This window comes from Somniosus microcephalus, chromosome 17 (assembly GCF_052327205.1).
Source record: "Somniosus microcephalus isolate GS21.2 chromosome 17, FLI_Smic_1.0, whole genome shotgun sequence".
NCBI lineage: Eukaryota > Metazoa > Chordata > Chondrichthyes > Squaliformes > Somniosidae > Somniosus > Somniosus microcephalus.
Window position 1 is genome coordinate 38,398,140 of NC_141003.1, and position 16,598 is coordinate 38,414,737.

Sequence of the window (16,598 nt, forward strand, 5' to 3'; positions counted from 1 at the left end):
CCGCGCGGTATTTCCCCGTCAGCACCGAGCGGTATTTCCCCGTCAGCACCGAGTGGTATTTCCCCGTCAGCACCGCGCGGTATTTCCCCGTCAGCACCGAGCGGTATTTCCCCGTCAGCACCGCGCGGTATTTCCCCGTCAGCACCGGGCGGTATTTCCCCGTCCGCACCGAGCGGTATTTCCCCGTCCGCACCGAGCGGTGTTTCCCCGTTCGCACCGGGCGGTGTTTCCCCGTTCGCACCGGGCGGTATTTCCCCGTCCGCACCGAGCGGTGTTTCCCCGTTCGCACCGGGCGGTATTTCCCCGTCCGCACCGAGCGGTGTTTCCCCGTTCGCACCGGGCGGTATTTCCCCGTCCGCACCGAGCGGTGTTTCCCCGTTCGCACCGGGCGGTATTTCCCCGTCCGCACTGAGCGGTGTTTCCCCTTCAGCGCCGTGTGGTATTTCCCCGTCAGCACCGAGCGGTATTTCCCCATCTGCACTGAGCGGTATTTCCCAGTCCGCACCGCGCGGTATATCCCCGTCAGCACCGTGCGGTACTTAAAAGCCGGGCTGCAAATTACACTGACTTGTGATTGGACAATTGGATTTTCTTCCTGTGTTTTTAGGGGTTGAATATTCTGCCAGAGGTTCCCTATCCTTGTTCGCCGTAACTTTGGCAGAAGAACCACGGAAACCCCGAACAAATGGTCTAAACCACAGTCTCACGTTCAGTTATGGGGCAGGTTCCAAAGTGCTAAATACATTTAGTAATACAATTTTATGCTAGCACCATTGCAGAAATAGAAATATCTTCCCACCTGATAATCAGTTATCAGCTGCACTAGGTGTTAGGGGTCTTGGGTGGGGGTAGAATGGGACATCAGGTTACCTGTACCATGATTAAGCACTGCCAATAGGATTCTGTGCTTTATTCGCCATCAGACTGGCTTCACCCAGTGGCACGACACCATTATTTTCCATACTGAACCTTAAAGACAGGGTTAGTCATTGATAAGCGGTGAGCTGCTGGAGGGTGACTGGTGCCTGTGGAACCACACCCCAAACTGGAAACACCTTCAGGAGAGGAGGGCGAGGAAACTGGCAAGAAAGAAAAGAATGATTATACCCTCGATATGAATCCCCCCACGATCACTGGGAGGGGTCGGGGGGGGGGGGGGGGGGGGGGGCGCGGAGGTGGTTATAAAATGAAGTGTGCAACTCCAGCACGCTGCATACATGAAATGGTGGCATACGTCCCGCCATGGAGAGGCAGGACGCTTACTAACATAATTAAATCGGGCTCCTACAGTGCAATTGAGAGCCCAGTTTCAAATTAACTGCTGCTGCGCGGGTTTCCCAGGGGTCGGGAAATTTGGCGGTGGAATGGAGGCGGGAGCTGCCGACTCCACAAGCTAAGTGGCTCTCTCAGCACTCCTTGTGGGGCAGGAGTGCTTCCCCCCAAGCCCCACAATCCTTCAGCCTCCCCCAGCCCCACTCACCAGCCCACCCCCCGCTCTTCTGATCGCAGGCCTCCCCCCAACCCTTCCTGATTGCCAACCTCCTCCCCCTCCCGCCCCAATTGCCGGGGACCGTCCCTAAGGGGCCCCGGTTGCAGCATTCAGCTGGCAGTGTTCCCTCCCCACTGCCGGCTATAGGGTGTCCATTCGGCCAGTTGCGGGTCAGTAGGCAGAGCTACTCGATGCAAATGAGGCCCTGCCGTTAAGATTGGTAGAACCTCCACATCCCCGGCCTTCAGCCATTTTCAGCCTCACCTGCACCCTCTAAATATCAGGGCCTATGTCTCCAGATGCTTTGGGAATAAGCGTACTAGAAGTATATGAAAATAAATGACACACAATGTGCAGAGCAGCACATTTTCCACTAATAGAGCACTGATTTTGCATTGCAGTGCTCTGGATTACAGTACTGATGCTATGCTATTACCAATGATAACAGCAAATAGATATAATGCTCAGTGTCTCCTATTCACACTTCCAAAGTCATACTTCAGATTCACAGCTGTCCAGGGCTTCTGTTACCTATCTGTAATGCAATACACTGGCAGAATAATAGCACCCCGCTCTCCTGCGAATACGTCTTCTCTTTCTCAGCTAGCCTGTCAAGGAGCGGTAGAGGAACAATTTCTTGGAATCCCTTCCTGTAATACTGATAGGCACTTCCTTGCAACGTCCCAGATGGGGCAAGTTTGACAGCCCAGCACTTCCCCTGCCTTCCCCACTGACTGGGATATTGTGAGCATTAGGACCTGATTGGGAGAGAACAGGGTTAGAATGAAAACAAAAAAAAGTAAATTTTATTACAATTTTTTTGTTCCACACCTTTCCCCAACATATCCCATTCTGCAACTCAGCATGCATTACTCTGCAGTGTTTGCCAAACTGAAAATCCCCGCTGAGTTAAGAGAATTGTCAGATTCAATTAAAAAAAAAAGTAGCAGACACAACAGCTTTAATGTTCACCAGGGAAATTCAATTTGGCGCTCAGATTAGTTTCCACACACTGGAAACCAACATGGCAGCCTCTGGTTTCGAGGAGCCTAAGGGTCACATGTACCTCCTCACCCAGCCTTGAACAATGTTCCGAGATCAGTGTACAAGGTACAGGTGCATGGTTTTCTAGTGGAATCCACCCCAAGGGGAAAAAAACCCTACATTCTTATTCTACACCATTATTAATCTATACCCAATGCACAAAACCCTTCAGAATAGTTCATGGTTATCAGTTGAATGCGTAATCTTAGTGGGTTCTTGCCTGGTGATGTTAGTGGGGCTGTTCAATTTATGATCAGAGCATATAGGACATTTTTACCCGCCTTTAACACCAGTTACTCACAGGCGGAGTGGTTTACTGAGGCTCTTTATCAGTGCTAACAAAATATGCTGCTATTTTAAATGGGATAATGCCAAGCTGTCATACTGAGAATTTATGGGAAAGCAGCAACTCTCTGCCTGCAGCATGTGAATACTATTAATAGCCAGCATAGCTGTGAACGAGGCCAGGACAGACAATTCGCAAGCAAAATCCAAGAACAATTCTCTCATTAATCATCCATTTCCTGAGCTGCCTGAATATGACGATTGAGCAAGTGATTCAGAAAGGATCTGTGAACCCAGGACTATTAAAAGAAATTATTGTTCACACAGAAGTGACAGAGAGCAAAAAGAGTGGAAGGCGACACAAGGAGATAGAACAGACAAATACAGAGATGTTGACATTAAAAATACAATAGCTGGATTAAGAAATATTGTTGCAAAATGTTCCTATGTAGGTGAAATCAGTGCTGGTGCTACACTGCATATAGTAGCAGACTTCAAGTTTGTCAATAATTCAGTACAGGTTGAATGTCCAAAATCTGGAGTTCCGGAATCCAGACGCCGGGACGATTGGTGACAGGGTCGTCCGGAATCCGGAACTCCGGATTTTGGACGCTCAACCTGTACTTCAAAAAGCCATTAACTTTTGTTGTCTTATTTTGAAAAAATCCTATGAAAAATGCGAGTGATGCAATAAAACTTTAGTGTTGTGTTTTACCCTCCTTAATCTGCACAGCTTCACTAAGTGTTTCCGGCAGGCTGCGGCCACGGCACCACGCCGCCCTGGTGGCCTAGTGTGGGCCATCGGATGCTCTGCAGAGCTCGCAGCGTCCCTCCCCTTTAACAGAAGGGGCGGGGCGGAGAAACACGTCAGCGCTACGCGGAGCGGCCCAGGCATTTCCGGACTCGGAACGTGTTTCTGAAGTCCGGAAACGCCCGAGCCCAGGTTGCGATATTTCTGGACTTCGGACATCAGAAACACGTTCCGAAGTCCGGAAAAACACGAAAACCGGCTCGGCCTCGGTCCCAAGGTTGCCGGATTCAGGACGCTCAACCTGTACCTACTGAGCTAATCTTAAATGCATTCGTTCTTCAAATTCAGGGCCATCAGAAATATGTTTGGAGCAGATTTCTGTCAGAAAATACAGATGTTCTTCAAGTTTGAGTCTTTAAGAGTTCTTTTTTCAAATTCTACATGTATCTGACATTTTATGGCTAGAATATTAAACTGCAGTTTTTGACCTTGCTGCAAGTCTGGGCATTCAAACCGGAGATATTTTTAAGCAGGTGTTTGATGTGATTTTAGTTAATTAACTTTTTTTCTTTGAACGTTAGGTTACATTGGTTCACCCTATATGGTGTGAGGTAGGCACTGGTGCTTCCACTAGACTGTGGACTAGTTAAATCACTGTTGCCAAAGCTGTGTGCTGGGAGCAGCTGAGTGAATCAATAGCTGGAGACAGGCGGCAAGTTTTTGATGAACACAGGCAATAAGAGAGGGGCTCGGATTGCATCCAAGAGACCAAACTGTTGCGATCCATCAAAGTTTGAGACCCCATGCTGAGGTTAGTCACACTTTGCTCCTGTGGCCTCGTCACAGTGCGGAAGATAAAAGGACCAGAGGGCTGAGGCCCTGTCGTTAGGATGGGTGGTTTGGGGGGGAGGAGCGCAGGCGCAGAGCGAGGAACGAGGAAGATTGTGGATATTATTAATTTATTCATTTACTATTTTTCTTATTTTAACTAGGATGTGGGCAGGGGGAAAGTCTGGATTCCTTTTTGTTTAATGTTTCAAAACTTGGAGAGAACAGGAAACCAAAAGTAACAAATGCAAAAAAAAAGTGAATTAATGCCCGCACATCATATGCACGAGGCAGCTGCAGTATCTCTGACACTTAATAATTGAGTAATATCTTGCTTGAAGTAAAACTATTTGCAATTTATGAACTCCCCTCCCCAGCATCCCTGTAGCTGAAGAATTCCTGCAGATTTGGGGATAAAGCCCGAGAGGCGTTTGAATCAAATTTCTGTGAATTTGTGATCGCATCCTCATATTTGGTCACAAGTATTTTTCTAGCCAGTTATTAAATATATGATTAGCTTTTGATGCTCATTTCAAGCACTGTCTTCTGTTGGCTGAAATCATCCAATGTGCAAAATATTTTGAGAACCAGAAGACAGATTGCATTCAAGCAGAAATGTGTTTGAGCTGGTGTATTTTTTCATGCTGCACCTTTTTAAGAACAATCTATTCTAGAAACACTGTGTGATTGTTCTGTTCAGTCATGTTTTAATTCTGTCCGGGTGACCATTCCTGGGCTAAGAGGATGAGCCAGCAGCCTGCTGCCAGGTTTCTGGCACTATCAACCTTACAACTGGGTAGCAGGAGGCAAGTAGAGTGTCTCCGTTTAATCACCCTCCCAAAATGGCATCGGATACCTAGCAGCAAAGAGATAAAGTGGGCTCAATTAACTCATATTTAAGTATTTAAATTAGTGATTAGCAGACTAGGTTACAAATATGACTGTCATCGTCACTGCTCATCCATTGATAAACAGCAGAGGTTAGAAAGCCCATATGATTAATGATTAACATTGAGAGTCAGAAACTGTATTTTATGGACTCATTATACCTCCTTTGCTGGTGACAAAGGCAAGCTTTGGCTTGCCACAGGTCCCTATGGAGAAATTTCAGTCTCGATTTACTGTTTGTAACAGCTCACTAGCAGCACATATAACCAGGTACATTTCAAATAGCAATTCATTTGTATAATTACTATTGAAAGGTCACAGTTAACTGATTTCCTTCTGACTGTTTATTGCATGTTAAACAATCCCGCATCCAATTTATATCAGCAGACACCTTGTCTTTAATGTACGAGACCTCCAAGCAGCAATGCTCATGAGATACAATGAATTTCTTAGTGCCAATAACAAGCAGAAAAGGATCCATCTTGTTGCTATGCATCTATCTGCTTATTAGGCTCTTACCACAGATTTCCGGATACTTGCTCGCGGCTTTGGGATAGGTTTGCCAGCTTTACTTTCAAGGCTATCTTGCATTGTGGGTGGGCCGTGACCACCTTTCCTGGCTTGTAGGGCCAACTGATAAGCCACTTCGAAAGCTTGTCCCAGTGTTAAAATGATTTCATAGGCTAAATTCTGGTGAAAAAAAAAAATCAAAAAATGTTGGCTTTGTAAGTCATTTGAATACAACTTAAGAAAAATAACATGAAAGGAATTGCGTGCATCATCTACAGTATAAGTAAAGCATATTTTCTAACTTCAGGGGGTAACACCCTTAGGAGATCAGAAGTAGTGAGCTCTGAAGTATGTTTATTATTCTAATCCATATTATTACAATAAGAATGATGAATGCCATGACTGATTACAGCATATTAAAGCACCAGCATATTAGCTTAAAAATGGCATGTTTTATAATTAAGCCAAGTCTAACCCATCATATGAAATATTACATTAAGCTTGTGTCCCAAGCAGCTTATTAATATTCAACCTTGAACTGATTTTTCTTCTTGAGGCTTCCCACCAACTGACATTTTTTTGATTTGATATCAGCAGCATCAATATCTAAATAAATAACCCAGAGGTACCTGCTTTTGACAGATTATTCATAATACCTTATTTTATATTGCTCTCTGAGGTTATGTAGGATAATTATGATTCAAAGGTGGTATTGTATCAGCATTTTTTTTTAAACTGGTAGATTTCTAATGCCAAACGCGCTCACTCCCAACAATTTTAACTGCAACACTGTGGATCTCCATGGAAACAACAGGATCTTTTCCACTGCAGCTGTGTCGCTGATTCTAACTGGAGACTTTTGCAGCACTGGGGTTCATTTTATAGTCATTTATGTTTGAACTACTTCCAGTGTCCATATTTGTTCTTACTCGTGCTGCTTTAGAAAAGGGTGAAAAAAATGGATGTAACCTTGGCTGAAAACTGGAAATATTTAGGGTTCTCAAATGTAGGACTGCGGCGTACTGCACTTCTTGCAAATCAGTCCCCCACCCCAATCACAATGACTTTGTGTAATCCAACGATGCAGTTAGATCACATTATCATTTTTTGAGAACCACTTAAAACAGTTAAAAAGGGTCATATTTAGGGTATTGAATATTCCTAATTTATATGTGTCATTTATCAAGATTATATAACACATTGAAATTTTAGCAACATTTTAAAATATACTAAGTAACATTTTATGGAAACTGCAAACTGTAGAACTTAGTGGATAATAGATAGCTGCAGCTTTATTTTGTAACTGTACAATAATAGCTTCACTTAGCCAACTCTGCAGAGTTTAAAGATTCATGTCGACAATGCACTCCTCGATTAATCTGGAAGCCAACTGTGCCACACAATGGGCTCGAACACTGGGAGAAAATATACTTTGCTCATCTCTGAATTTTAACACAGTGAGAACTATGGACAACATTATTGGAAAATCTTCAAGTCAGAACACTAGCTGTTCTTGAGAATATTTACATGAACATTTTAATGGTAATACAGGAGCGGTGTTTGGGAATATATATTATCTGTACACAAATACATCAATAAGAGGAATGGCATCCAATTAAATTCTCCTATCCTGCCAGCTATGAGCAAATGTCAAGGGCTTAAATTTTTTCCATCGGAAAAGAAATGTAAATCATTATAAAAACCATAATTCATCAAACTGTTTTTAGAAAAATTACAAGTGTCATAAGATGTGTCTTATAAATATAAAATATGATTGATGTGCGCTTGAGAGCTGATTTTAATGAACATTCATAGAATAATGTGTGACAGTATTCTATGAGCTATATTTAAAGCAAGGCTTGTTTTTGTCCCTACAATTCTAAAGCAATCCATGTGGCCACCTAAAGCAGAGTGTGATGTATGTCATTTAAACCGTCTTTAAAAAAAATCTGGACATGCAATATAATAAATTTGCTTGTTTATACCCTTTTCTTTGATTCAATCTTCAAAATAGTTCAACACTTGCAAAGAACAATTTATCAACTACAATTTAATTTTATTCTTTTGAAAAAAATGAATTTAAACGCTCGTAGTGAACAATGCAGCTGGAACTCACACATCAGAGTTTGTTTTGGTTGTGGGTCAATATCAAGACAGCAGTCTTTATATATTAGGACTAAGAATATATGCAGTGCGTTTATTGTTAATTTTTGCACAGCTCTCAATCATAACACTTTGCTAATGGCTCCACGCAACCTTATTATGCAGCAATCATCCAAAACAGAAAACACTACTAGTTGTTTGCAGCCAAAAGTGAGTGTAGCCCAGCTCCTGAAATCGGTCACTCACTAGTGGAGAAGAATCCAACCAGGAAAAGGAAAAGAAAATTAAAAAAAAATCACGCACATCAGAATCTCTTCAGCAGTTCAGAAAAAGATGAAAAGTGTCAAGAGACTGACCACATCAAATGCGCTGAATACATGACAGTAGTGGTGACTCGACTTTAAATCTTTAGTGATGTAGGCAAAGGTGGAAAGATCTTCAGGGTCTTGAGCAGCGCAAGAAATGTTCCTAATTTCATGTTCTGTGATGATATTCTGCAGATGGTAAAAAAAAGTGCTAAAATTAGCAGGTTTAGAAATAATAGAATAAAAATAGACACTTGCAGGGCTGAACACAAAAATATATGAAACTCATTACATATAATTAGCAAAGCTCATTACTATGTAGGAACACATGCAACTGCTTTTAGGTCTTTTGTTTGAGATACATAAAGGTAGCAGTGGTCAGCCTGATTTAACAAGTCTAACTTTTGTTAGGAGTCACTCATTGATTGCCTGTTTAAATTATATTATAGTGCTCCATGGATGTGTATGTCTTGCATAACATTTCCTGACTGCATCAATTTCAGTGAACCGATAACAAACGCTCAATCACTCTGACTTCAACACAGCAGAATAAAAAAAATGAAGAACGCAAAGGACAGGTAGCAGCAATCATTAAACAATCATACCATGATTAATTGGACTCTCTACAAAACCAATCATACAATTATTGAGATGTTCGGCAATACATTTTCCATTTGGCAATTTAAAAAAAATTTCGCTCAATATTATTCCTGCATGGTAATACAAGATGCTGTCTGAATTCTAACAGTTGTGAACAATTATTGATATTGGCCCAGAAATTCGGGTCCCAACGCGTGAGTACGGACGGAGTACTCACGCGTGGACCCGATGGAAGTGCCGGAATCTTGCATGCACTACGCATGCGCGGGAAACCGGCATTTCCGATCCTCTGAACCAAGGGGTTCAGAGGTCGAACGCGTGTGTGCAGGAGTCTGCGCGTGCACGTTGAACTTCCTTTTTTTTTCCAGGTTTGCCCGTGCGTGAAGGCCTCCACTTTTTACACTTGAAAAAAGCAGACGTAAGGACTTAATTTTAAAAGGTAAGTGGTCTAATAATTAGAATTAGAATTTTTTTCCACAGGTTTATTATTTTTAAAGACTTTATAGTAAGGTAAATGTATTTTTAGCCCCGATTTTTTATAAAATTATTTTTTTCAAAAATTTAATTTATTGTTTAAAACAGTTATTTAAAGTTATTTATAGTTCATTTACATAGTGTGATGTTTTTTTAAATTTTATTTCAAGTTTAAGTACTGTTTTGGGCACCCGGAGTTTTCATGAGTTTGACAGTTCTTACTGTCAAACTCATGAATGAACTTTTGCATCCTCCGATTGGTTGCCCAGTGCTCACGTGATCCCAGCCGACGCATCGCACTAACTACGCCGCTGGGTCACGCAAGCACAGCGCGCCGGGAGCTGAACCGGGCCACTGACAGGAAATCCACGCAGGCCCAGGCTTCAACTGTCGGCGCGCTAGGTAAGTGTAGGTCGGGGGCTTGCACCCGCGGGAAGCCCCCGACACGAATTTCTGGGCCATTATGTTTGTATCATAATAAGAGGTACAATCACTAATTAATCAGTTGGAGGAAAGGTTTCTGACAATGTCAAAAATGTAGGTGGCAACAATTTTGGGTCAGGTAAATTGAATCTACTGCTCTATAGAACAGGTTGCAGTTCTATTAAACTGAATGGAAAATAACATCTGAAATCAAATGCTTCAAGCTAAAATGTAAAGGCATGTTTAAGACAGACCTCTGGCAGACTTTCAGTTATAAATAGAGGGAGAACAGATTTTCTGAAATGATAACCTATCTCTGAATCTCAGCTGCCACAGGTCATTTCTCTGTGGCTTTTGGAATATTCCTGAGGCAACATTTGGCTATCTTAGGCGTTAAGAGCTAAATAACTTGCAGCCATTTTCAAACAGCATTTCAATGTCAGTGCAACTTGGTTATATATTTTGATGAAAGTGTACCATCACAGAGTTTGCACAGTGCGAGGGAATCAAATGCTGTCAGTTTGATGGCAGTGTGGTCTTCCAGCCTGGGAAAAGCTGATAACTCTACTTGCTATCATAGGAGTTTCTCTTTTTGTTGTTGAATTAAATATTTTATGCTTTGTAGAGAACTCTTCTTTTTGAAGCCCCAGCTCCAAAGAAAAATAAATTCTGATCAGGTCTCCTCTACATTGCATGAACGAATATGTTTAAAAAAAATTCTGGATCCATGAAATGAGGCCATTCTAGCTCCCAGGACAACCAGACCAATTTGCTTTTTCCACTCCAAACCAAGGAAACATTAGGATGGTATTATGTAAAATTTAATTTCTTATTATGCCTTTTAATGAACGAGTAGACTCCCTACATTGATCTCCTGCCTGTCCAATTTATATCAGTGTTTCATAACACAGTTATTGCTCCTTACATTGCTAGTTGCATGGATATGTATGTCTTGTATAATATTTTTTAATGTTCTGAATGCATCGATCTCTGTGACCAGATGAGAACACAAACAGAGATTGATGATATGCATAGGGATCTGGACCCATTAAATAAATAGGCTAAGGAATCACTTGTTGATATGAATATAAGATTACATAGTTCAGTGTGAAATGTGCACAGAATAAAGGGATCGTATTTTAAAGCAAGCTGGTGGAATTGTGGAATTCACCGAAGCCCAATCCCGCCAGGGTACAACAACTTTGACCATTAATATAAATGGAAAAGGAATTGGTGTGAAAATATCCAGTGACCAGGTCAATCACAGATCTAGGAATCAGCTGAAAGGTATTTGACTATAACAAAAAGGATTTTTTTAACTTTGCATATACAATTGATGAAGCGACACCTGGGATATGAGGGATGTTTTTTGATCTTGCACTACTGGCAGGGAGCCTACTAGAAATTCAAGTGTTGCCGTACATGATTTTCTGACCATTAATTTAAATTGGCGTGGCAAGCTTTTTTTTCTAAAAAAGCTGACAGGAATGGATAATATTGATGAAAGAGGGTTACCTAAATGAACTGTGAATGCAGAACTAACAGACACGAGGACAAAATTAACAATTCTCAAGAAATTGAGATTACATGGAATTTCCCTCTCCTTGTAATTCAGTGTAGAAGATATGTGTGCTGCTTGGACCAAGGAAAGAAACTGGTGAAGGATGAACAACATAGAATGTAAGGCTAGATTGATATTCTCCAGCTGGGCTTAATTTATCTTCTTTGTGAGGTTGCAGTGAGAATCTTTAAAGAGCCTGTCCTCAGAAGATTAAATGCGTTGGTTGACAGCCATGATATAGCTGATGGTAACTGGTCCTGAAAGGCTGAATTTGTTTGTGCTCCGTACTTTATGTTCTTGCAAGATACATTTTAAAACTCACCCCGCCTTTTCTCATTGTTGTACATTTGCCTGTAAAAATGTTTGCTTTGTGGCACCGAATCATTTCCCCCAGTGAGTTACACTTGTTTTGAAGAAGTAATAATGTTTAAATGTATTTTAAATACATGTTATATGTTGATGCAGACAGAAGACCTTCCTGTAATGTACCTCAACCCTATTTGGCCACACCAATGTCACATTTCAGTTAACCCAAACGCCTTTCTGGTAGCCTCTCAGTGCCAATTTAGTACCAAGTTAGCAAGCAGACAGTTGTGTGATGTGGACCTGTGCCCATCAGAACCTGGGCTGAGCCCAGGCTTTGAAACTTTAGAGCTGGCAGGGGAAGATTTTCATCCCATCAATCTCAGTTAGAAAGGAACTTGGCCCCAAGGGTACCCACAACCTCTACAAGTCCTTTTAATTTCAAGATTAATAGAAATGTGATTTCCTGCAATGCAAGATCAGATTTCCCAAATTATTGGAATTGGAGGGCTGCCCAGCTGCTTCCTATGGGTTTCACTTACCTTGTTTGCAGCATCGATGAACTTTACCCCTTTGTACGAGATTGAAAGTACAATTGTAGGAATCTTCTTCATTTGTTCTGAAGACTTCTGGGAAACAGGACAGTGACTTACTTTTTCAAAAATAAAGACTTTAGGAACAAAAAAACATTCTCAACAAATTGAGTGAGCACTACTCCAACTCTCCCTGAATGCATATTTGAAAAGCAATCTTTTTGATTCTTTGAACAAACTGACTGTAGTTTTTGTGCTTGCTGACAGCAAATTCCTATTATTGTAATGTTAATGCTGGTTATTCGATCAACCAAGATAAAGAAGTCTAACTATTAATTAAAAAACTTCCAAAAGAAATAAAATCAGACAATAAAGACTTCTACAATGGAGAACATTATGTATCCACTGACAGGGGGATTATCTTAAAACAGCTTCTAGAAAGAAAGGTCGCGAAATATAAAACAGGTATGCAAATCAGGTACACTACAGAACACATGGACAAGTTAGGTTCATAGACCTTTACAGCATAGGAGGTGGCCATTTGGCCAATAATGTCTGTGCTGCCTTTCTGAAAGAGCTATCCACTTAGTCCCACACCAATCCTTTTCTCCAAACCCTTTTAAGATGTTTCATGTTCAAACATCTAGCCACTTGCTTTTGAAAAGTTAATTAGATTGTGCTTACAGTACTGTTTCTGGTAGGGCATTCCATGTTCAAATAACCCTCTGTTTTCTTTAAGTCCAAGAATAATTTATTCTAATAGGATAGTAAAAGATGCGGCTTTCTTTTCGCTTTGCCCCGCCCCCACCACACACCCCATTAAGATTACGGACGACAATACAACACATACTACCCTTTTATATGTATTTAGAGCTAGAACCTCACTTTAGACCAGAGCAGGAGTCAATAAGCGCTCCAATCACTTCAAAATCATTTTCCCCAATTGCCTCCCCCCAACAAAAAAATCCTTGAATGTTCTAAAACACATCTACAGTATGTAATGAAACTTTTTGCAGCGACTGAAAGATTCAATATAACAGTTATGTTGGCCTCATAGTTGAGTTGTGTATTGGAGCGTAGGGTGTTGTGTACTGAAATTGAGCAGCATAGGTGGGATGCCTATGTGCAGACAGACTAGATGCAGGAAGGATGTTCCTGATGGCGGGGAGTCCAGAACCAGGGGTCACAGTCTAAGGATAAGGGGTAAGCCATTTAGGACTGAGATGAGGAATTTCTTCACCCAGAGAGTGGTGAACCTGTGGAATTCTCTACCACAGAAGGCAGTTGAGGCCAACTTATTAAATATATTCAAGAAGGAGTTAGATATATTTCTTAAGGCTAAAGGGATCAAGGGATATGGGGAGAAAGCAGGGACAGGGTACTGAATTTGGATGATCAGCCATGATCTCATTAAATGACGGAACAGGCTCGAGGGGCTGAACGGCCTACTCCTGCTCCTATCTTCTATGTTTCTATGCCCCATTTGGAGATGTTCCTGATCTCAGCCTCATTGAACAGGAAGCAAAAAGCAATAACTTTTGGTTGAAGACTGTGTGTCACCCAGTTCCTTATTATATAGATTAATAAGCACGTTGATCTGTTACATGAAAGTCAACCTCTGAATATGTAAACCAATATGGGGTTAATTGCAACTACACAATGGGTGTAGTAAAATGATAAACCCATTGCTTTTTAAGGCTGTTTATAATTTCTCTACATCTTGTAGATTTTCCCTCTATTCTGCCAGGGTTTTAAGTCAATCTCTGCTTAACATCACCACTGATGTGAATGCACCATGAGTATCTCACTTCCACTGACACAATTTTGTACTGCCCAGATATCACACTGAAAATCTACAATAGACAACCTACCCGCATCTTAGAACATGCATCCTGTGTTGACTCTGTTCCTCGCAATTCCTTCACCAACATCGAACCTAAGTACTAAATACGAGAAAAGAAAATCACCTTTTGTCCTACTTCCTGTATAGGTGAATTCTGAAAATATGTAATAAATACTTTCAAATATAATGGTTCAAAGTTTGTTTCTGCAATTAAAATTAATATTTTGAATATTAAATACATAAGACAAGTATATACCAGAGGGGAAAAAATTTGCATACTGAACAAGCAGTCCCCAAAATGGATGAATAGGGCAATTAAAGTGGAGGAAAGAAAAATAACAGGCAGAACATAGGAAAAAGCTAAAGCAGACTAAAATAGGTATTAGTGGCACAAAGAAAGCATTAGAGGGGAACACAGCAAAAGATATGAACACATAATGGTGGAATAAATGATGTAACACCTCCATTAAATAGTGGGGGGGTGGGGTACAAGTTCGTTAAGTGATAGTATCGCTGACGGTAATTGCTACCTTGTAATGTTCCAAGTGTAATATGGAAGCTATAAAACAGCACGAGAAGCATATGCACGTAAATCACTGTGCAGTATGCTAACCCCAGATTACCCTGCCCCCTGTGTCTATTATATAATAGGTACTTACATATGCTTCATAGTCACATGACTGGAAAATCAGCTTCTCAGGATGATGTTGCCAGTACTGTACAGGTGTGGATGACGTGGCTTCATTTGGAGGCCGAAGAGTAATGGAAGGCTCACTCCATTCTGCCTGCTGAATAGGAAAGTAAAATTAGACCAGAGGAATACTGAACCCAAGGCACCTTTGATAACAAAACTTATTTTTTAAAAAGGTGACCTGACTATTAAGAAGTTATGAATGACATTTGTTTTCACTGGAGTCCCTTCGAGTGGAGGCCAATTAAGCCCAACTGAGATTAAACTACATCCAGCTCAAGATAAGACACGCTGAGAGTGTGCATTGATAATTATAAATAATTTGGGTATATAGCAAAGCCTGATAGACCTGCTGTCCTCTTCTTTGTGTCTAAGCCACTTTCAACGCAACATTCCAATGATGCAAAGGAGAATTTAAAAAAAGCACATTATGTTGAATTTTTTTTCCCACAACAGAAAATTCACTGGTTCCAAGTCACAGAAGTAAGAATAAAAAAATCAAATCCTAAGCCTTAACATTGCACAGCATCCAACATGGGGGTAAGTGGCGAGAACATTATTGGAGTTAGATCTTCTGGCAACCAGTGACAGTGAGGATTAGGAAGGAAATATGATTTCAGTAAGGCAAACTTCAATGGAATGAAAGATCAACCAAAATAAATTAAATGGGATGTATTGCTCAGAGATAAATCAGTTGAGGAAAACTTTTAAAACTGTAATATTAAATATGTAAGACAAGTATATATCAAAGAAAAAATTGCTACCCTGAACAAGCAGTTCCCCAAATAGATGAAAATTAAAGTGAAAGTAAGAAAAACAACCAATACAAAGCCTACTGGGAAAAAGCTAAAGCAGATTGGGTGGATGTCATGTACCCTAGGGTGCTGCAGAATATTGGCGATAGTCATGAAAGAATCACTGGGTGCTGGGGGCGCTTCACATGAAGCAAATACAGTTTCTTTATTTTAAAAGGGGGCAAAATTTCTGACTCAGATGACTATAGGCCCTTCGCCAAACGTCAACAGTGGATAAAATAATGGGAACCATTCTAAAGTATAGGCTGGGGTAGTATCTATGAGCAACAGCTTAAAAAGAAACAGCCAGCGTGGACTGAGAATGGGTTTTCTTGTCAAACCTCCTCAATTTCTTTGAGGAATAAATAAGACAGATAGTGGAAATCCTTTTAATATTGTTTATTTGGATTTTCAGAATACCTTCAGTAAGTTCCCACATGAGAAACTATGAAGGCCACGGGAATCCAGAGTAGATAGTGGACTGGATAAAAAAAATTGGAAACAGGTACATAAGATTTGGACGCAGTAACCAATTGTAAGTTTGAAGAAAGCACTAAAATAAGATAGAGTAGATGATGCAAGCAACAATCTACAATGGATTCCAGTCAGTTATGCTATTAGGCAATCAAATGAGAAATTAAATCCAATATTAACAAAGTACTGCATACTGAGCAAAATAAAGTGACATAGGCATACAATGACGGTAATAGAATTAGCAAAGGGAGACTTAGAAAGGGGCCTGGAAGTACCAGTAGACTTGTCACTTGCAAAGTCGAGACAATGTGTAGAAGCAAATAAAAAGACAAATCGAATGTTAGTAAGAAGCTGGGATACACAGCCACAAAATTGAGTATGCAACTCCATTGATTATGCCGAGGCAGTAATTGAGTCAAACATATTGCAGGATGTTCAAATACAGCTGGACACTAAGCTGAGTCAAATTTCAATTGGAGTACTGAAAGGATGAGCTTTGATGGACCAAATGACCATTTCTTATCCTTGACTTTTTCTTATGTTCTTAATTTCCTTGTTCGATGGTAATGGGGGTCTGACTCTAAGTGTGTACGCCATTTACTTTTATACTGACTAGTAGTACGCCTCCCCCACTAGAGGTATGCATGTCGTCACCATCTGCATCCTGAACGTTGAGCTGTCAACATCTTATTCACAGGG

The 16,598-nt window shown here is 41.0% G+C and overlaps 1 protein-coding gene across 5 annotated transcripts in view; it reads right to left on the reverse strand.

Annotated features, from left to right (window-relative positions):
* Positions 1 to 16,598, reverse strand: part of anks1b (ankyrin repeat and sterile alpha motif domain containing 1B) — a 104,017-nt gene that overhangs the window by 8,117 nt on the left and 79,302 nt on the right. For all 5 annotated transcript variants that reach the window (XM_086010205.1, XM_086010203.1, XM_086010204.1 and 2 more), the window contains 5 exons: positions 14,600 to 14,728; positions 13,969 to 14,040; positions 12,107 to 12,193; positions 8,255 to 8,392; positions 5,805 to 5,975 (listed from right to left, as the gene is read on the reverse strand). In XM_086010205.1, the coding sequence (XP_085866331.1) occupies positions 5,805 to 5,975; positions 8,255 to 8,392; positions 12,107 to 12,193; positions 13,969 to 14,040; positions 14,600 to 14,728 (597 nt within the window). The remainder of the gene's footprint in view (positions 1 to 5,804; positions 5,976 to 8,254; positions 8,393 to 12,106; positions 12,194 to 13,968; positions 14,041 to 14,599; positions 14,729 to 16,598) is intronic.